Below are 22,291 nucleotides of genomic sequence, written 5' to 3' on the forward strand. Positions count from 1 at the left end.
ATTTAAAAAATTAGGAAAGGAAAAAAATCCTAGCAGATAGAAAAACCTGCTCTAATGCAGTTTAAAAAATAAGTCCAGAGATGCTAAGTAAGTTTCGTGCATAGTAGGACCCAGGCCTAATTCCCATGCCGTTGGGCGTTCAGAGTTTGTACTTAATCTGTAAAGAAGCCCATCAAAGCTTTTTATTCCTCCAGCAAAATCATAACCCCAGGTCGCTATTTGCAATGCCCTCTTTTAATTTTCCTTGAGCATACTTTGCATTAGCATAGCGCTTTTTAGCCTTCAGAATATTTTCACATATTTTCTCCTATGATCCTGAGAATAATCCTGTGCAATGAAGTGGGTGGAGGATTAGAAACACTGCCATTGTGCTGCTATGGAAATGGAAGCTCAAAGTCTTCGGAAGACCATCCTGGGGGACAAAGCGCTAGTAACTGGCGGAGGGAACGGAGTATTACGCTGTTGCCAATCATCCACTGAGTTTCCTGTCATTTGTCCAGGCTTTCTCTGACTTTATGGAGGAAGAATAATGGGTGGCTCATGTATTTAGATTTAAATGAACTAAAGTGGAATAAAGTTTAAAACTCAGCTCCTTAGTCACTGAAGTTACAAGAAGGGCTCAGTGGTCACGCGTGGCCAGCAGTGACTCTACAGGACAGCGCTGACACAGAACATTTCCATCAATCAGCGAGTTCCGTGGGACAGCCTAACAAGCGTCTCTTTTCCATCAAACCTCAGTCTTGCTTGCCCCCGGTCTGTGTGTAAACCAAGCCCAACGGCTGGTCGCCCAACTCTTGCACCTTCCTTCAGGACACTTGAAAAGTGGTAATGCCGGTCTTAAAAGTGGTAATTCCGAGAAATCATTTGGGCCAGACGTGCCGCAAAGGGGACGGTAATAAAAGGGCAGGAGTCTCCCACCGTCAGCACAGCAAGCAGACGGTGAAAGCGGACGGCGACCCAGACGCGGGGGCGGATGGAGAGGCAGTGGGGCGGAGCCGAGTACCGCGCNACGTGACAGGTCCGCGAGGCCCCGCTCGCGCAGTCGTCTGGACGAGCGAAGATGGCGGCGGAGAGGGAGCCTCCTCCGCTGGGGGACGGGAAGCCCACCGACTTTGAGGAGCTGGAGGACGGCGAAGACCTGTTCACCAGTACTGTGTCCACCCTAGAGGTGAGACCGCGTCGCCGTGGGTGCTGCGCTCCGCTACTGCTGCGCGTCTCACCTTTAGGTGCCTTTTCCCTGCCCGGACTTATCCCTCCCCACCCCCCCGGGTTTGCGGGGACCTGGTCGGGGCGACACCTGTGACGCGGGCCCCGCCTCTGGTACCTGTCAGTGCGCTGGAGCGTGGCCTGGGCGGCCAGCCTTCCTCACGAGACCAGCCTTGCGGGCTGGGGGTCGAGCTGATCCTTGAGGGGCCGGGACCGGCCGGAGCATTGCAGCGCCCTTTCCCGGCTCAGCCGGCCTCCCTCGGTGTCACTTGCACCTCCTCTCCAAAGCAGAGGGTCTTGCCCTGAGTCCTGGTAAACCTCACCACCCTCCCGGGCGACCTCCGCAGCCCCCTTTGCAGAGGCGCTTGCCTTTCCTTTCCTAGGGGAGGGTGTGCCCCTGGAAGGGGAGAGCAGTGAACGGAGGGTTGAGTGGCCGTGGCTGTCCGCGGAGCGTGTGGATGCACTTTTCCCGGTCGTGGCCCTTCATGGACTGCTAGTTCCCCTTGAGGGAGGTGCCCCTGTTCTGTACTGTTAAGTGCACTTGACCCGTTTTGTCGTCTTTAGTTCCTAGACTTCTTAAGAATGCTAGCGTTTATAAAATACAAAGTTGAAGACAGGGAGTAGTCCAGGAAACTGCTGGTTTGGGGTTTTTGTTTTAGTTTTTAAAAACAAACCGAGGAGAGATAACAGATCCTCAGTCCCTTTTTCCTCTTTTCTCGCATGGTCAGCGATCTCTAAAGTTGTGTTCCTGTTTTTGTCAGAGGAAACACTGTTAACTCTAATTGGCCTCCTAGATCCATTGCAGGTTTGAATTGCTTTGCATTTAAATGAAGGCACCCACACCTCATAGCCCAGTTTTAAGTGTGTGTATGTGTATTAAAGTGTAAGTAAATTGCCCTGAGGATTGTTTACCTTGGGCTATACTTCTTTATAAAGTGCTTTTGTAAGCTTTTTTTTGGCTTGTGCAACTCTACACCAAATCAATTGGAAATTACTGTAAAATATCCATTATCTAAAATTAAGTTAGCTGGAACTTGTAACTTCCGGGAATCGTTTTGATCATTGATCATACTCTGCAAAGTGTATATACGGGTTCCCAGCCAAATCCCATCTCCCCTTAGATCTTATGCTTCTTGAGGCTAGAAATGGTGCCTTGATCATCTTTGTGTTCCTCACAAGATCTTGAGCATTTGCATTGAGTAAATGTTTGCTGGATTTATTGTCAAAACCAGCATCTCCTAAGAATTTGTAAAAATTGCCTGCCATAACAGATGAACCTTTTGGGTTTAGGATTTTTTTTAGCCCTTTATACATACTCTGTAGCTGTCTTAAAATGTACTGAGAGTTAGTGTCTATGCAGAATTCTAAAACCTGTGTTTCTTTTGAGGACTCTAAAGGTTTTCCACCAGTTAGGATCCAGACAAACTGTTGACCTAGTGTGAATACTGTGAGCACTAAACGTTCTGTTTAATTGAGGCTTTTCAGTGTTGAGTAAAAGGAACTGTCAATTTCTATGTCCCACGTGGATGGGACTTTTTAATAAGATATGTGAATTTTTTCAATAAAAGTCTACAGAAGTTTGAGTATGGATAAATTTATCTTGGTTAGTGCACTGTGAAAGTTGTAAATAAAGTTGGCTTTGATTGGTAAGCTCAATGCCTTGTGTTATATAGACTCATTCAGGTTATTAGTTTTAAGGTAGTAAAACAGATTTGTAAAATCAGATTCTTTGCCTTTTAAACTGTTAGGGGAGGGATGGATATATAGCATTGTTTTTTAGTATATTGAAACTACTCTGAAGGAATGTTCTTTTTCAGCACTCTACTTTTGTTTCCAGAAGTGCTTCTCAAACCTCAGAGTGTAGGAGAAACGGAAAGGATTCTTATTTGAAGCGCAGATACCTTCTGCTCCCTGGACTCTGCATGTGGAATGCTTAAGATCTTCAAACTTTATACCTAAGTTACTTAGGGATCTTGTTAAAGTGGAAATTACGGTTCTGTAGGGCTGGGATAAGGCCATTATAATACATTTTTAACACACTCCTCCTTCATTGCTTCTGGTCCATAGACAGTAATGAGTTGCAAAGCCCTAGATGATTGTGAAGCAGGTCATCTACTTCGAATAGTTACCTAAGCTGTAAATCGAAAGTAAGACTTCCAGATTATTGTATTTTAATTTAAAAATGGGAATTTAAAAATTTATATTATTTATGTAGAAGCTTTTTAAATCAATTGAAATTCACATAAGTGAAAATTAAATTATAGACATTTTTGATGTCATTGTTAAGCTTGTAACAATTATACAATTAAGTGTGTATGATATTAGTACATTTTTAACACAGCATTGGACTCCTTTCCTTTCACAATTAAGAACAGTCACATAAAGCCAGATTTAGTAAATGAGGAATATTTAAAAATTATAGTGTTTGTTTCTGTTGTGACTGTGTAACAAGAAATTGGTGGAAGCTGGCATAGGGAGCAGGAAATGGACTGAAAAGGGGGGAAAAATCTAGTGAAAGCTTGTTTTTGGTACCTGAGACACAAGGCTTTTACATTGTTTAGGAATACTTCTTTTTCCTTAAATAATTCAACCCTAAGTTTAAAAGGTGCTTGCCCTAAAGCATCATGGAGAAATTAGATAGCACTTTAAAAACAGTAAAATCAGGAAATACATATTATAATATGTCTTTTCTCTATTTTAAACAGATGTACTGAAGTAGAATTCATATGCAGTTCACTCATTGAATGTGTACAATTTAATGGTTTATATATATTCGGAGATAGGTACAAAATCACCAGTTAGTTTTAGAATTTTAAAAGAATTCTAAAAGAATTCACCTCAAAAAGAAACCCTGTACTTTTCAACTATCACTCCTTGCCCCCATTCCCTAAATCTCTTAAGCAACCACTAATTAAATTTCTGTCTCTGTAAACTGTTTTGGACTTTGTATGAATGAAACCATATGATACGTGTTTTTTCGTGACTGGCTTATTTCACTTAGCATAATATTTTCAAAGTCTGTGCTTGATTCCTTTATGGAATGGAATGAAATGGGATAATCCGTTGGTGTGGCTATACGGCATTTTGTTTATCTATTCATCAGTTGATGGACACATGGGTTTCTGCGTTTGGGCTGTTACGAATAATGCCGCAGTAAGTATTTGTGTACAAGTAATAGCCAGACTGGTTTCCCAAAGCAGCCGCGCCATTTTACATTTCCACCAACCATGTGTGGGGTACTGGTTTCTCCATAGCCTCACCAACACCTGGTGTTATGACTTTTTTTTTATTGTTTATCTTAATGGGTGTTACATGCTCTTTTAGTGTGATTTTGATTGGATTTTCTTGATGAGTAAAAGTGTTGCACATCTTCTCATGTGTTTGTTGGCCATTTGTAGATCTTTTTTGGAGGAGTGTCTTCAGATCCTTTGCTCATTTTTTTAATTGAGTTGTCTTTTACTAATGAGTTATAAGAATGATTTGCAGATGTTTTCTCCCATTCTCTGGGTTGTCTTGTTACTGTTCTGGATGGTGTCCTTTTAAGCACATTTTTAAAAAATTTGATGAAGTCCAATTTATTTTTAAAATTTTGTTTCTCATGATTTTCACTGTCATATTTAAGAATCTCCTGCCAAATCTAAAGTAATGAAGGTTTACATGTATATTTTCTTCTAAGAATGTTATAGTTTTGGCTCTTTTAGGTCCTTGATCCGTTTTGAGTCCATTTTTGTATGTGTAATGAGGTAGGGTCCACCTTTATTCTTTTGTACATGGCAGTTCAGTTGTCCCAGCACCATTTGTTGAAAAGGTTATTCTTTTGCCATATGCATGATCTCGGCACCCTTGTTGCAAATGACTTGACCATAGGTGTTCTCACCTGGTTCTCAGCCTAACCTCAGATATAAAGGTCACTTGAAGGTAAGATGAGGACTGTAGTTTGCCCAGCAGTATCACATGATAGAGATTATAGAGCATTTCAAATGAAATTTCCAGTTGGGAGGCTCACAGGTCTTAAAATTCCTTTTCTTTAACCCCATGCTGCTCTAAGTGTTTGCAAGACATTTTACGTGGTTGACTTCAGCAAATACTTGGTTATTTTACCCTCTGCCATACTATTTGGATCATCATCAGAGTGCAGATATCAGCAACCTCCTGCAAATTTTTGAGGACAAAATCTCTGGTGGAGAAGAAAGAGGTGTACAGAAAACTCCGATACAGATTGTGATTTTATAATGGTCTGAAAACACAACCAGTTTTCACTGAAAGTACCAGTGAAATATGGGGAGATTCTTATTCCTATCAATGTTCCTGACACATAGCAGATGAACACTAAATGCTTCTCTTGGCTGGAAAAGCTCATTGAAGAGGTGTATTTAAGAGAAACCTTGAAGGGGTAATGAAATTTCTAAGTGGGAGAATATCAAGGATCACTTGAGGGTCAGTCTGTATTCTAGGGAACCATAAAAAATTCAGAGTGGCTGAATAGAGGATGTTACAAGTTTACTATGTGGTGAGATTGTGAAGGGCTTTGGAGTAGGGGGGGTGAGAGCTATGAATGTGTTGGCAGTCTGAAGGATAAATTTGAGTGGGAGGTATTATTGGTAAGTTGATGAGTCGGAGGCTATTTGAAGTCTAAGGTTAAAGACCTCAAAAGGGAAAGCAAGTGCAAGTAATAAAGGAGAAAAGGAAATTGATGTCACAGTAGATTAAAAGCCAGACATCTAAAGACTTTCAATATCTTCCTCTCTTGAGGTGATTCTTAGAGGAATTCCAAGTTTTATTTGGGGCTACATTACAGCAACTAAGAGAACATCAAGCAGCTAGAGATGCTGATGGGCTAGAAATGTTTTGGGAATCTGTCATAAACTTACTGAATGATTATATTAAACCAGTCTGTGGACATCTAGTCCCTGCTCTAAGGAGTGAGTGTATGAATCATCAAGAGTCAGTATAATAAACACAGCTCTGTGAATAAATGCCTGCAATACCAGATGGTACATGTGTAATTGAAACATGTGCATGGTACAAAATAGTATAGAAGACTAGAGTGACTTAATTACATAGAAATGGTCTTTGAAATTTTGAAAATGGTTGGAATTATCAAGAGAAAATAAGAGCATGACAAGGGACTTTTGACCAAGAATTACTAAATTAGTATGTATTGTACCAATACAGTAGGTAGTAGCAGTGCCTGTTTTCTTAATTCTGTTTTCTGATCTCTAGGTAGGCCTCCAATTTTAAATACTAATTTTTCTGAAAATTTCATTATGAATTACAGGTGTGTCAGAGCAAAAACATTTTGTGAACAGGTATTTAAAGGGGTGAGCATTGAAAAGTATTAGAAAGATTTATGAGCAGCACGACTCTAATTGACCACTTTCCCTTAAAGCTACTAAACTGAGGGATTTTAGAATGAACAGTTTTTAGTGCCTGTCAAAAAATAATATTATACGAAGTTGCTTAAGGCAGAGTTGCTCACTTTTTTGCAGACTTTTTTCTTAAAAAGAATGAAATTTGCTTTCAGTGCTCATTTTACAAATACCCACCTTCCTATGAAGTTGAACTGTTGTTGTTTTTTTCCCTGTGATGATAGTTTTTACTTGAGGCAAAATTTACCTCAGTTTAGTAAAGTGCACTACTACCTCACTCAAGACAGAGAGAGCTTCCATCACCTAAAATAAAATTCTCTCACATAGTTAACCCCTCCCCACTCCAAACCTCTGGCAACCAGTGATGTGTCTTCTGTCTATAGTTTTGTCTTGTTTCAGTGTCATATAGATTGAATCATACAGTATGAAACTTTGAATCTAGCTTCTTTAACTTAATATAAAGTAGATGAGACTCAGAGATGTTGCATATATCAGTAGTTCAGTCCTTTTTATTTCTGAATTTAATATTCCATTGTATCAGTGTATCACTGTTGATTGTTGTTTTGACTTTGTAAGAAACTGCCATCCTTCCTGCCACAATGGTTTGAGGGAGGTGAAGTCATTTGCTTTTAGTCCCACGAGTTAATGGCTGTAGTAATAATGTAATTCAAGATGATATCTGTTAGGACAGTGTTCTCTGAGTCTGAACCTTATTAATCTATGGTTTCATTAAAACGAAAGCATGACGTTTCAATATAAAAGTATGTCACTGTATTTCCTGGAGTCATAAAAGTTATTTCAGTATAGAAATTTTATACTTATTCAGAGTCCCATTTTGTATGTATTATTGAACGTTGGAATCTTGAAAACTAGCTCCAGGGAAACTTTTGTGCAGCTAGATTTGTCTGTTTTCGTCTTTGGTCAGGTTTCTATTCATTTCATCTTTGAAGTCTAATAAAATTATAAAAGAGTCGAAAGAAGGAAAGCAAGGGAAAGGAAGGGAAAGAAGGAAACTGCCCTGCTCTTTCCAAAGTAGATCTATCATTAATGTGAATAGCAGTGAATGAGAATACGAGTTGTTCCACATCCTGTCTGCATTTATTAATATCAGCTTTTCTTTTAGCTAGTGGTGAGCTTGAGACTGGATTCTGTTGGTTTGAAAGAAGTGATTGTTCAATATTCGGGTATTTGTAAGCTGGTTATTAAACCCAGCCATTGTTAAAATTAAGTTATACAAACATATTTAAATGAATTATGTTAAAAATGAAGGCACTAAGCATTCAAAACTCGTCACTTCCTAATTTCTTTACTACATATTATTATTTTTTATGCCCTTGAGGTCATATGTTTATTTGTATGGTGCAAAGTACATACCTTCCCAAGTCCACATTCAGGGAGGGGTAAGCATCCCCAGCAGGCTCGTTTACTCCATAGAAATCAGCGAAAGCTATAAGTCGGTCTTCTCTCCCAAAGACCCTAGCAACCAGCACACTGAAGACGTTTAGCTGTCCCTACAGGCTTGTTGTGTCAGCCCACTGTAGTTTTAATATGCATTCTCCAGTAATGTTTTTGAGTGTCTTTTTAGGTGCATATTCACCATCTGAAAATTATCTTTGGTGATGTTCTCCCTTTCACAGCTTTTGCCCATTTAAAAATTTGGCTTTCCTTGTTGAGCTTTGAGAATTCTTAATATATTCTAATTATACATCCTTTGCCAGATGTGTGTTTTGCAAATACTTTTCCCACTCTTGCTTGTCTTTTTATGCAATTAACATTAGTTTCACAGAAGGAAAGTTTATTATTTTGGTGAAGTTCAGGTTAGTCCTTTTATTGTTTGTTGATAGTATTTCATATGTCACATGACATCCTTTCCTAACACCAACCCAAGGCCACAAAGGTTTTATTTATGTTTCCTTCTAAAAGTTTTGTAATTTTAGCTTTCACGTTAGGCATAGGATTCATTTTGAGTTAATTTTCACATGAATTCAAGTTTCGAGTTTTTTGCACACAGATCTCTAGTTGTTCCAGCACCATTTATTGAAAGATAATCGTATTGTTAAGGTTTGTTTTGTGGCTGAAACTGTGGTCTTTTGTGGTAAATACTATGTTTGCACTTCAGAAGGATGTATGTAGTCAGTTGTTGATGGCTGTCATGTTCTGTAATTGTTGATTTTATTTTTCAAAATGTATTTCACCAATGGATCCTACATGCTTTATGCTAAGTTAAAGAAGCTAGACTTAAAAAGTTTCTTTATGATTTGTTTTTGCGTCTTTGTCAAAGATCAGTTGAACATACATGTACGTGTGTGTGTGTGTGTGTGTGTGTGTTTGCGTGTGTCCATTTCTGGACTCCATTCTTTGTCACTGATCTGTTGACTCTCCTTTTGCCAGTTATATGCTGTCTTACTATAGCCAAGTCTTGAAATTAGCGGGTGTAAATCCACTGGCTTTTTTCAAAATTGTTTTGGCTCTTCTACTTCTTTTACCTTTTCGTATAATTTTAGAAGCAATTTATTGATTTCTACCCAATATTTCACCTGAGGTTTTAATTGGGATTGTGATGAATCCATAGATTAGTTTGAGGAGAATTAACATATTAACAGTATTGAAGATTTAAGCATACGTTTACTATTTCTCTCCATTTATTTAGGTTTATTTAATTTTTCATCAGTGTTTAGTTTTCAGCATACCAATCTAGCACATGTTGTGTTCATTTATACCTATTTTGTGGTTTCTTTTACATTTGCTCATTGGTGGCATATTGACCCTCTATCCAACAAATGTATTAAACACTCATTAGTTCTAGTAGTTTTTTCTAGAGTCCTTGGTATTGTCATGTATATAATCATGCTATGATTAGAGTTTTCTTTCTTTCTTTCCAATATTTATGCCTTAATGTAATACCTAAGATTATCAGCATAATGTTGAATAAGAGTGGTAAAGTCAATATCATTTTCCCTTTTGTGAACTTAGGGGAAAAAGATTCTTTAAGATTCTTTGTCTTTTAAATATCATGTTATCTGTTAAGTTTTTCTTGTAGGTGTCTTTCATTAGGCTAAAGGAATTCTATTTATTTTCTGAAATTTTGTACTCATGAATGGATACGGGTTTTGGCAAATTCTTTTTCTGCATTTAATAACACGATCGTGTAGTTTTCTTCTTAGGTTAACAATGGATTATATTGATTGATATATCAATGGATTGATTGATTGACATGGATTATATTGATTGATTTTTTTAAAACACTGACTAAACCTTGCATTTCTTGGATAAGCCCCGCGGTCATAAATGTGCTTATCTTTTTTATATATTGTTGCATTCAGTTTGATAGTATTTTGCTTAGGCTGTTGTGTCTGTCGTGCTAGATATTCGTGTAATATTTTCTTTACTTACAATGTCTTTGATTTGGTACCAGAAATGCTGGTCTCATTAAAGGAATTGGAGAATATTTATTTCTCTTCTGCATTCTTAAAGAGCTGGAATGGAATTAGTCTTCTGTCTTCTTTAAAGGTTGCTAGAACTCACTGGTGAAGTCATCTGAGCATGTAGTTTTTTTGGAAGACTTTTAACTTCAAATTCATTATCTTTAATAGATACAGAACTATTTCTTCTTGTTGAACTTCTGTAGTATGTGTCTTTCAAGGAATTTGTTCATCCATTCTAGGTTGTGAAATAGGCATAAGATAAGGTTCATAATACTCTTATTTTCCTATAACAGTATTTATGGGGTCTCTTGGTGATGCCTTTGCCTTTTCATTCTGAATAGTGGAAATTTATTCACATATTTATATATTCATTTTAACCTCACTAGAGCATATCTTGGGATCTTTTCAAAGAATCATCTTTTCCTTTCTTTTTTTTTTTTTTAAAATTTTTTTTTTTTAATGTTTTATTTATTTTTAGGAGAGAGAGAGAGAGAGCGTGAGCAGGGGAGGGTCAGAGAGAGAGGGAGTCACAGGCTGAAACAGGCTCCAGGCTCTGAGCTGGCAGTCAGCACAGAGCCCGACGCGGGGCTCGAACCCACGAACCGCGAGATCATGACCTAAGCGAAAGTCGGACGCTTAACCGACTAAGCCACCCAGGCGCCCCTCATCTTTTCCTTTCTTGATTTTTTTTTCTATTGCTGGTCGAGGCTTTCATCATTGATTTGAAATTTGGATATTGGGTTTTTTTTTTTTTTTTTAATATTAGTAGCTATATTTTTATTTGTAAGCACTGTTTTAGCTGCATCCCACACACTTTGTTACTGTGTTGTGTTTAGTCAATTTAATCTATTCTTCACTTTCTGTGGTGACTTACTCTTTGACCTATGGATTATTTAGACATGTGTTAATTTCCCAAATTTGGCAATTTTCTCAGTAGCTTTTCTATTATTTCTAGTTTAATTTGCTTGTGGTCAGAGAAAGTTTTATGATTTTAGTTCTTTGTTAAGGTTTGTCTGGTGGCCTAGAATATGAACTGTTATGGTGAATATTCTGTGTCTACGTGAAAAGAATGTATGTAATCTAATGTTACTGTTGGAGTGTTCTTTAAATGTTAAGTCAAGTTGGTTAAAAGTAGTTTCCAGCTCTCCTCTATCTTCCCTTATTACATACCTGTTCTGTCAGTTGCTGAGAGAAGAATGCTCTCGTGTCCCAATATAATTGTAGACTTCAAATTTTTAATTTATAGTTTCAGTTCAATTTTTTCTTCATATTGAAACTTTGTTAGACACATAGGCATTTAGTATTGTTATGATTTCTTGGGAAATTAATGATCATTTTATCATATCGTGCCCCTCTTTATTGCAGATAGATCTGTTATTTTATTTGTTTCTTCTCTGTTTTTCCCTCTGTTTCCCCCCTTTTCCCCTTCTTTTGTATTATCTTAATGCTTGTAAGTATTTTTCATTTATCTACTGGATTTTTTGCTTTATTTTCCCTTCCTTTCTTTAAATATATAAATATACTCATATATACATATGTATATAGAATACATATGCATATCTATCTACATAGAGAGAGAGAAGGTGGTTGCTGTAGGGCTTACATAATATATACCTAATGACTTACAGTCCAATTAGAGTTAATAGTATACTTAGAAAAATAAAATGTAGATTCTTATGCCCATTTACCTGCCTTTATATTACAGTTTTCACGTGTATTATGTTATACATTGAAAACCTTACCATTGTTACAAGTTTTGCTTTTATAGTCAAACACTTTTTAAATGACTTAAAAGAAGGAAAATGATCTATTATATTTCTCGAGTTAGTTACTATTTCTGTAATTCTTAACTGTATTCTTGAAGTTCCAAGTCTGTGTTACTTATATCTAATATCTTCAGGCTGAAGATTGTCTTTTAGCATCCTCCCTCCCCTTCCTTTTTTTTTTTTTCAAGAACTGTCCTGGTGATGGTAGATCCCTATAGTTTTCTTTCATTTGATAATATCTTTATTCGAACTTTGTTCCTGAAGAATACTTTTGCTGGATATAGAATTACATTTACAGTTCTTTTCTTTCAACACTGTAAAGATACGGTGCGAATGTCATGGTTCCTGATTTCTGATGAGAAATAGGCAGTCTTTGTCATTGTCTCCCTAAATGTAAAATTTCCATTAGCTCTTTCAGGTTGTTGTTTTTTTGTGTTTGTTTGTTTTAAGTAGGCTTTACACCCAGCACAGAACCCAATGCAGGGCTTGAACTCACAACCCTGAAATTTAGACCTGAGCACAGATCAAGAGTTGTATAGTTAACTAGCTGAGCTACTCAGGCACCCTTCAAATTTTTTTATTTTTAATCTTTGGTTTTAAGACACTTTTTAAAACAATTTTTTGTAATGTTTATTTTTGAGAGAGAGACAGTATGAACAGGGGAGGGACAGAGAGAGAGGGTGACACAGGATCCGAACGAAGCAGACTCCAGGTTCTGAGCTGTCAGCACAGAGCCCAACACGGGTCTTGAACCCACGGACGTGAGATTATGACCTGAGCTGAAGTCAGATGCTTAACTGACTGAGCCACCCAGGTGCTCTGGTTTTCAGCCACTTTTTATGATGTGCCTGGGTATAGTTTTCCTGAAGCTGTCCTGTTAAAGTTACTTTGTTCTCAAATCTGTAAATTTATGTCTTTCAACACATTTGGGAAGTTTTCAGCCATCATTGCTTGAAATATTTTTGTGCACTTCTTTTTAGGACTTCAGTGATGTGAATGTTAGACTTTTTAAGATTGTCTCACAGGTCCCTGAGGTTCTGCTGTTTTTTTCCCCATTTTTTCCATTGTCACTTATTTATATTAGTTATTTTCTAATAATCTGTCTTCCTGTTCACTGATTTTTTTCTGTCAAGAACTGTATAAAACCGGAAATTTTATCTTCCTTGTAACACATTAACTTGTTTTATAGTTGCTGCAAGAAGACTTGATGAGGCACTTTTTTTTTAATGTTATTAAAATTTATTATTGAGAGAGAGAAACAGGGTGAGTGGGGGAGGGGCAGAAAGAGAGGGAGACCGAATCCAAAGCAGGCTCCAGACTCTGAGCTGTCAGTAGAGTGTGATGCATGGCTTGAACTCAGGAACTGCAAGATCATGACCAGAGCCGAAGTTGGATGCTCAGCCAGACTGAGCCACCCAGGTGCCGCCCCCTTGATTAAGCACTTTTTCTCAAAGCATAGCAAACAGCATGAGTATCAAGTTTGTGACAATTTCCCTTGCCTTTTTCTTGACACAGTGGTGTGATGAGGTGTGGTGGGGTGAAGGAGGTTGATACTGCACCTGCCTTTGATCTGTGTCACAGCTGAAGAATTTGAGGTTAGGGAACCAAATCATTTATATATAATTGGCAGTAAGTGTGCCTACTCTTTGCTCTAGAGGAGACGTTGTCTGTATTATACCAGACAATCAACAAATCTAGTCTTTGGAAAAGAGACAGTTACCTTCCCCCCACCCACCCAAGACTTTTTCCCAGAAACATTGCTTTCTGTTAGTCTTAGCTACCTACACTGTCACACTCTTTTGCTCAGCTTGGGCCACCCTTGCAGAAAACAAGTGAAAGAAAGGAGAGAAAATACTAATGAAGATTTCTGGGTCCCCTTTTCCCAGGTGAGCTGGTTAGACAAGTAGATTTTTCTTTTGGGGTTTTAGATGCCTGTGCTCTCATCACTGCTGCTTTCCTGCACTTAAGCAACTGGGTCCGGCCTCATGGCAGGGCCAAGAGAGAAAAAATGGGGTAGAGATAGGAAGAAAAGGAAAAGAATTTTCCACCTACATCTCTTGATAGCAGGTGCCCTGGTGTTATGGTCAGAAAATAAGAACTTTTCTTGGCATCATTTTCTGCTCACATGATTAGTATGATTCTGCAGTTGGAGCCATTCTCAGGAAAAGCCAAAAGAGAATAGACAGGGGGAGAAACCCATAAAATCACCCTCACATTTGTGTCTCTTTCCCCAGTCTACCTGCCATTATTTACTTTTAGATCTTTGTGTATTGTACTCTGTCCAGAGATTTTAGTGTTAGTCGGTGGGAAAGAAAGGGGCTCTAAGGGGTTTCTTTAATGTTGTTTGAGATCTTAAATACTACTTTTTAATTGAAGAGATACTAGCAACTCTCAGTGTTCAGCACACTAGTAGGTGATGATGTAGGGAGAAATATTAAACATTTTCTTTAAATATTGATGTCTCTCAGGTTCCCTTCTTTGAGAACTAGTTCTGATCACCCAGAACTTGTGCTCTAGGCAAAGAAATCATTAACGTTCTCTTCCATCACATCCTCACTCACTGGCCACTCTCCACACTCCTGTTCGTCCAGTAGAGAATAGCTCTTTCTCTCGCTAGGAGACTGAAAGGGGCACGGGGAGCTGGGGACAAAAATAGGTCCTCACTCACAGCCTTCAGTGAGGTGTTTAGTGTGCAAGTTATATACAGGACCTTAGTGCTTGTGTCTTACTCAGTACAAGAATATCTTAGTTTTAATGAATATTGTCAAGAAGCTGAATCATGTGGGTAGGTGCCTGCCTTTCTCATATAATGGCATATTATAAGCATCTTTAGTGCCAGTCTGCTTCATTTTATTAAAATAGATTTTATTTTTTAAAACAGTTTTACATTCACAGCAAAATTGAGTGGAAAGTACAGAGGTTTCCCATATACAGCCCCTACACGTATCTATATCCCCAGCCACTGTGGTGTGGTACGTTATGTTTGTTAGAATAGCTGAGTCCACACTGTGACATCGTAATCACCTAAAGTTTATGGTTGATAGTGTCTTACATGTTGTGGGTTTAGATAAGTGTGTAATGACACCACGTGTACNATCCTGTCTTCCCTCCCAACCTACTGACCTTCTTACTGTCTGTATAGTTTTGCATTTTCCAGAGTACCCTATGGGTGGGATCACAGGATATATAATCTTTTTAGACTGGATTCTTTCACTTAGTAATATGCATTTAAGTTTTCTTTGTGTCTTTTCATGGCTAGATAACTCATTTCCTTTTAGTGCTGAATAACATTCCTTTGACTGGAAGGAAGCACCAGTTTACTTAAGCCATTAACCTCCTGCAGGACATCTTGGTTGTTTCCAAATTTTGACAGTTAGGAATAAAAGCTACTCTAAACATCATGCGCTGTGTTTTTTGTGGACATAAGTTTTCAGGTCCTCTGGATAAATACTAAAGAAAGTGATGGCTGGACTGTATGATAAGAATATGTTTAGTTTTTTGAGAAACTGCCAAACTGTCTTCCAAAGTAGCTGTACCATTTTACATTCCCACCAGCAGTGAATACGAGGGTTGCTGTTGCTCCACATCATTGCCAGTATGTGCTGTTGTCAGAGCTACAGATTTTTGACCATCCTGATACATGTTTAGATATACCAGCATGAGGGGCTTGCAAAAAGCATGGAGGACATCAGAGAAACTATGCTACAAACACTATGGAGCTTAAAAATAGTTATGATGAATTAAAAATGCTATAAATGAGATACATAATAAAATGGAGGCATCCAATGCATGGATTGAAGAGGCAGAAAGGAGAATAAGTGATTTAGCAGACACAATTATAGAAAAAGAAGAAACTGGGAAAAAGAGAGATAAACTGACCCAGAGACATGAAAGAAGAGTTTGAGAGCTCAGTGATACAGTCAAACGGAACATTATCTGTATCATAGGAATCCCAGAAGAGGAAAAGGGAGGGAAAGGTGCTGAAGGAGTCCTAGAACAAATTATAGCAGAGAACTTTCCCAACATGGGGAGGGAAGTAGATGTTGAAATTCAAGAGGCACAGAGAACTCCCCTCAGACGTAACTTGAATCGACCTTCTGCATGACATATCATAGAGAAACTGGCAAAATATAAGGACAAAGAGAGAATTCTGAAAGCAGCTAGGGAGAAAAGGGCCCTAACATACAAAGGGAAACCTATCAGAGTGGTGACAGACCTATCTTCTGAAACTTGGCAGGCCAGAAAGGAACGGCAGGAGATCTAGAGTGTGATGAACAGAAAAAATCCTCTATCAGCCAAGAATCCTCTATCCAGCAAGCCTGTCATTCAGAATAGAAGGAGAGATAAAAGTCTTTTCCAAATAAACAAAATTGAAAGAATTTGTCACCACTAAACCAGCCCTACAAGAAATCCTGAGGGGGACTCTCTGAGGGAAATGCTGCAAGGAACACAAGATACTAGAGATACCACCGCAAGCATGAATCCCACAAACATCACAATGACTCTAAACTCATATATTTCAATAATAACACTGAATATAAATGGGCTGAAAGCTCCAATCAAAAGACATAGGGTAGCAGAATGGATAAAAAAACAAAATCCATCTATTTGCTGTCTACAAGAAACACATTTTAGACTGGAAGTCACCTTCAGATTAAAAGTAAGGGGATGGAGAAATATATATCATGCTACTGGAAGTCAAAAGAAAGCTGGAGTAGCTATACTTATATCAGACAAACTGGGCTTTAATTTAAGACAGTAACAAGGGATGAAGAAGGGTATTATATAATTACAGGGTCCATCCATCAGGAAGAACTAACAATTATAAATGTCTACACACCGAATATGGGAGCACCTAAGTATTTAAAACAATCACAAACAGAAACACTCTTATAGATAAGAATGTGCTGATAGCAGGGGACTTTAATACTCCACTTACAGCAATGGATAGATCAACCAGACAGAAAATCACTAAAGAAACAATGGACTTGAATGACACATTGGACCAGATGGATCTGACAGATATCTACATCCTGAGGTGATGGAATTCACTTTCTTCCCAAGTGCACGTGGCACATTCCCCCGAGATAGATCACATACTGGGACATAAAGCAGCCCTCAATAAATATAAAAGAAGTGAGATCATACCATGCACACTTTCAGATCACAATGCTGTGAAACTTGAGATCAGTCACAGGAAGAAATCTGGAAAACCTCCAAAAACATGGAGGTTAAAGAATACACTACTAAAGAACGAATGGGCCCATCAGGCAATTAGAGAAAAAATTAAAAAAGATATGGAAACAAATGAAAAAGAAAATATGGCAGCAAAGGCAGTCCTAAGAGGAAAGTACACTGCACTCCAGGCCTATTTCAAGAAATTAGAAAAAAGTGCAAGTGCAAAATCTAACAGCTCACCTAAAGGAACTAGAGGCAGAGCAACAAAAGCACCCCAAGGCCAGTAGGAGAAGATAAATAGTAAAAATCAGAGCAGAAATAAACAATATAGAAACCAAAGTAACAGTTGAACAGATCAATGAAACCAAGAGTTGGTTTTTTGAAAAAATAAACAAAATTGACATACCTCTAGCCAGGCTTCTCAGAAAAGAGAGCACTCAAATAGACAAAATCATGAATGAAAATGGACTTATTACAACCAACCCCTCAGAAATACAAGCAGTTATCAGGAATACTATGAAAAATTATATGTCAACAAATTGGACAACTTAGAAGAAATGGACAAATTCCTAAACACACACTCACTACCAAGATTCACACAGGAAGAGATAGAAAATCTGAACAGACCCATAGCTAGTGAAGAAATCGAATCAGTGATCAAAAATCTCCCAACAAATAAGAGCCCTGGACCAGATGTCTTCCCTGGGGAAGACATTTAAAACAGAATTAATACCCATTCTTCTCAAGCTATTCCAAAAAATAGAAATCGACGTAAAACTTCCGGACTCGTTTTATGAATCAGCATTACTTTCCTGAGCCAGACAGAGATCCAGCAAAAAAAAACCCTACAGGCCAATATCCTTGATGAATACAGATGCAAAAATCCTAAACAAGATACTTGCAAATCGAATCCAACAGCACATAAAAAAGAATTATCCACCAAGATCAAGTGGGATTCATTCCTGGGTTACAGAGCTGGTTCAGTATTCGCAAATCAATCAATATGATACATCACATCAAAAAAAGATAAAAACCATATGATCCTGTTGATAGATGCAGAAGAAGCATTTGACAAAATACAGGATCCCTTCTTAATAAAGACCCTCGAGAAAGTCAGGATAGAAGGAACTTACTTAAACATCATAAAAGCCATCTATGAGAAGCCCTCAGCTAACATCATCCTCAACGGGGAAAAACTGAGAGCTTTCCCCCTGAGATCTGGAACACGACAGGGATGTCCACTCTCACCACTGTTAACAGTGCTGGAAGTCCTAGCATCAGCCATCAGACAACAAAAGGAAATAAAGGCATCAGAATTGGCAAAGAAGAAGTCAAACTCTCACTTTTTGCAGACGACATGATACTGTACGTAGAAAACCTGACAGACTCCACCAGAAGCCTGCTAGAACTGATCCATGAATTCAGCAAAGTTGCAGGATACAAAATCAACATACAGAAATTGGTTGCATTTTCATACACCAACAATGAAGCAACAGAAGGAGAAATCAAGAAACTGATCCCATTCACAATTGCACAAGAAACCATAAAATACCTAGGAATAAACCTAACCAAAGATATGAGAGCTGTATGATGAAAACTATAGAAGACTTAGAAGGAAATTGAAGAAGACACAAAGAAATGGGAAAACATTCCATGCTCATGGATTGGAAGAATAAATATAGTTAAAATGTCATTACTACCCAAAGCAATCTACACATTCAATGCAATCCCAATCAAAATTGCACCAGCATTCTTCTCAAAACTAGAACAAACTGTCCTAAACTTTGTATGGGACCACAAAAGACCCCAAATACCCAAAGTAATATTGAAGAAGAAAACCAAAACGGGAAGTATCACCATCCCAGACTTTAACCTCTACTACAGAGTTGTCATCATCAAGACAGTATGTGCTTTGGACATAGACACTTTATGTGATGATTTTAAAAAAGAGTATTGGTTTTCAACTGTTCTGAAAAAGCTATAATAAAGCTAAAACCTTCACAATCTAGATTCTGTTTTGATAGTCATTATACTTTAAGGTTAAGAAGTACAAAAAGAGTCCCTGTGCTCATTTGAAATGTAAGTGTTCGGGGGGGAGCTTATTTTTAGTTTGAAACCATGGACATTTTAGAATGATTTTAGTTTTAATTCAACTACTACTTAACCTTTCTCTTTCAATGAAGGAAAACTTTGAACCTCTAATACATGCAACATGTTTTCAAGATCTGGTTTTTTACTCTTATAATCAATATTATTATATGTGGCTGTAAAGTATTAAGTTTTTGTTAATTATAAGTCAACATGATAAATTAGTATCTCTAAAGGGGTGGTCAAAAAAATTTTTTTAATCATAAATGAATTTTTGTTAAGAAGGAAAATGAATAAAAATGTGTTTTGGGTTCACTCTTACTCTCAGCAGAGGTATTATAAATAGCTATTCTTCTTCTTCACTTTTTATCAGGAGAAGGTTCTATTTCTATAATGTATAGAGTCATAATTATAACAGTTAAACATTGCTAATTCTTTATCTATTGTTACACTTTTAACAGTCAAGTCCATCATCTCCAGAACCAGCTAGTCTTCCCGCAGAAGATGGTAGTACAAACTCCAACGGCCGGAAACCTGCAGAGGTTGTGCTAGATGATGACAGGGAAGATCTTTTTGCAGGTAATTATAAATATCTCAATGTTTTTAGTAACAGTCCATTATAGTATATGTCCTGTTACAAGATATTCTGTAAAGCAAAATTGAAATTTTGCGTAAGGTATTAGTCTTGGAAGGATAGAAAGTTTCCAGTTAGATCACTTTGTGAAAAATACAGACTGTTGAGAGAAGCAAACATGTGATCCTTTCTTGTTTTAAGCATTTGAAAGTAAATCTCATGTTATAATTTGATGTTTTGATCAATATTTAGACTAAAAAAACTAATGATTACGGCACTCATACCTTGGCAGATAGCAGTAATTGTCATTTTATTTATTTGTAATGTTTTTATTTATTTCTGAGAGAGAGAGAGACAGCATGAGCAGGGGAGGGTCAGAGAGAGAGGAAGACAGAGAATCTGAAACAGGCTCCAGGCTCGGAGCTAGCTGTCAGCACAGAGCCTGACACGGGACTCGAACCCACCAACCATGAGATCATGACCTGAGCTGAAGTCGGATGCCCAACCGACTGAGCCACCCAGGCATCCCAGTAATTGTCATTTTATTACTTAGAGGGTAACACCAGCAAAATTAAACTCTGGACTTTAAAATCATTTCAAATCTGTTTGCTTTAATAAAATACCTTAGTATTTACCATAGTTCTATTTTGATTCCTTCTGGATGAGTAAATGGTGATTGAGGGATTTATTTATGATATAACGACAGGATTTGGTGCAGCTTTGCCTTTAAACTTCCTGGGTTCTCGGGGCAGCTGGCTGGCTGGGCTGCTGCCGTGTGATCTTTATCTCGGGGTTGGGTGTAGAGATTCTTTACAAATAAAATTTTAAAAAATTGGATTCTCTTCAAAACAGTTACCTGCTTTAACATTAAAACTTAGGTAAAAGTTGAAGCTTGGGATTTTAAACAAAGGACACAATCTGTTTAGAATTAATGACACAAAAAAATTGAAGTAGTAAATCTTTGTCTGTTTAACAGCTCAATTTACCTGAACTGGTTTTTATTAGGTTAAAATTTAATAACATGTCCTCAGCTCTTGTTGCATATTTGGACCATTCTGTATTTTTATATAAATGTCTTTGAAGATACAATTTTACATCTTGGGATGCTTGGGTGACTCAATCAGTTAAGTGTCCAACTTAAGCTCAGGTCATAATCTCGTGGTTTGTGAGTTTGAGCCAACAGCTCAGAGCCTGGATCCTGCTTCATATCCTGTGTCTCCCTCTCTCTCTGTCCCTTCCATGCCTGTATTGTCTCTCTCTCTCAAAGAAAAATAAACATTAAAAAAAAAAAAAAAAAAAACTAGTTCTCCATTCCAAGGGTCCATATAGCTTCCTGCTTGATTAGTTTTATGAAAAATNTCTAGTTCTCCATCCCAAAGGTCCATATAGCTTCCTGCTTGATTAGTTTTATGAAAAATTTTTACTACCAATGAATTCATGCATTTTAGCATGTCAAAAAATTTTAAATGCCATACCAAATACCTATCATATTTCCCATTTATTTATTTACTTATTTAGTGGCTATCTAACAACTTATAGTAAAATCACAGTTAACCAATGTTGTAATATTCCTTTTTGTTTTCTTTGACAGACTTTTCCCTAGGCATCCCTTACAAGTTTTTTCATGGCATTTATGTTTTAAACTAAAAGATGACATGAGTTCTTTCTCTCCTAATTGGGTACTAATTTAAAGTATGTATTCCTGGGGCGCCTGGGTGGCTCAGTTGATTAAGCATCCAACTTCTAGCTCAGATTCATGAGTTGAAGCCTCGTGTCAGGCTGTGTGGTTGATAACTCAGCCTGGAGCCTGCTGAGAGTTCTGTGTCTCCCTCTCTCTCTCTGCTCCTCCCCTGCTCGCTCGCTTGCTCTCTCTCAAAAAATAAATAAACAGGGGCGCCTGGGTGGCTTAGTCGGTTAAGCGTCCGACTTTCGCTTGGGTCATGATCTCGCGGTTCGTGGGTTCGAGCCCTGCATCGGGCTCTGTGCTGACAGCCAGCTCAGGGCCTGGAGCCTGTTTCAGTCTGTGACTCCCTCTCTCTCTGACCCTCCCCTGCTCACGCTGTCTCTCTCTCTCTCTCCTAGAAATAAATAAAACATTAAAAAATTTTTTTTAAATAAATAAATAATAAAAAATTAATAAAAGTTTTTTTAAAAACCTGGCACATCCAAAATATTTTTTAAAATAAAAAAATAGTGTATTCCTCTAATAGAGGGTTATACATAGAAGTTTTGAATTATCCGTTTTATAAAAGGCCCTTTCACCTTGAAATCTCAGAATTCATACATAAAGAGTATGCTGAAACCTATGTGAGGGTTGTTTTTTTTTTTTCTTAACCGGCATGCACAACTGATCAGTTTGCCAAAGTGAGAACTGTACAATGATATTTGCCCACTTAGCTTGATTTGAAAAGTCTTGTTTGTGTTTTCTCTACCTAGCACTCTGTACTAAATATGTGATTCAGTTATGGTCATTGTTGTATTTGTCTTAAAAAAGAGAGGGGCACCTGGGTGGCTCAGTCAGTTGAGTATCCACCTTTTGGTTCAGGTCATGATCTCACAGTTCATAGGTTTGAGCCCTGTGTCCACCTTTGCTCTTACAGCACAGAGCCTATCTGTCTCCCTGTATCTCTACCCCTCCCTTACTCCCAGTCTCTCTTCTCTCTGAAAAATAAGTAAACATTAAAA

General features: G+C 37.8%; 1 protein-coding gene across 1 annotated transcript in view; it reads left to right on the forward strand.

The window, feature by feature from the left end:
* Nucleotides 1–1,022: 1,022 nt before the first annotated feature.
* SNX2 (sorting nexin 2) overlaps nt 1,023–22,291 on the forward strand; it is a 54,930-nt gene continuing 33,661 nt past the window's right edge. Inside the window, exons 1-2 of the mRNA XM_077753009.1 lie at nt 1,023–1,168; nt 19,494–19,611. Coding sequence (XP_077609135.1) covers nt 1,061–1,168; nt 19,494–19,611 — 226 coding nt within the window. The 5' untranslated portion in view covers nt 1,023–1,060. The remainder of the gene's footprint in view (nt 1,169–19,493; nt 19,612–22,291) is intronic.

This window comes from Crocuta crocuta, unplaced genomic scaffold, assembly GCF_008692635.1.
Source record: "Crocuta crocuta isolate KB4526 unplaced genomic scaffold, BGI_CrCroc_1.0 scaffold377, whole genome shotgun sequence".
NCBI classification, from domain to species: domain Eukaryota; kingdom Metazoa; phylum Chordata; class Mammalia; order Carnivora; family Hyaenidae; genus Crocuta; species Crocuta crocuta.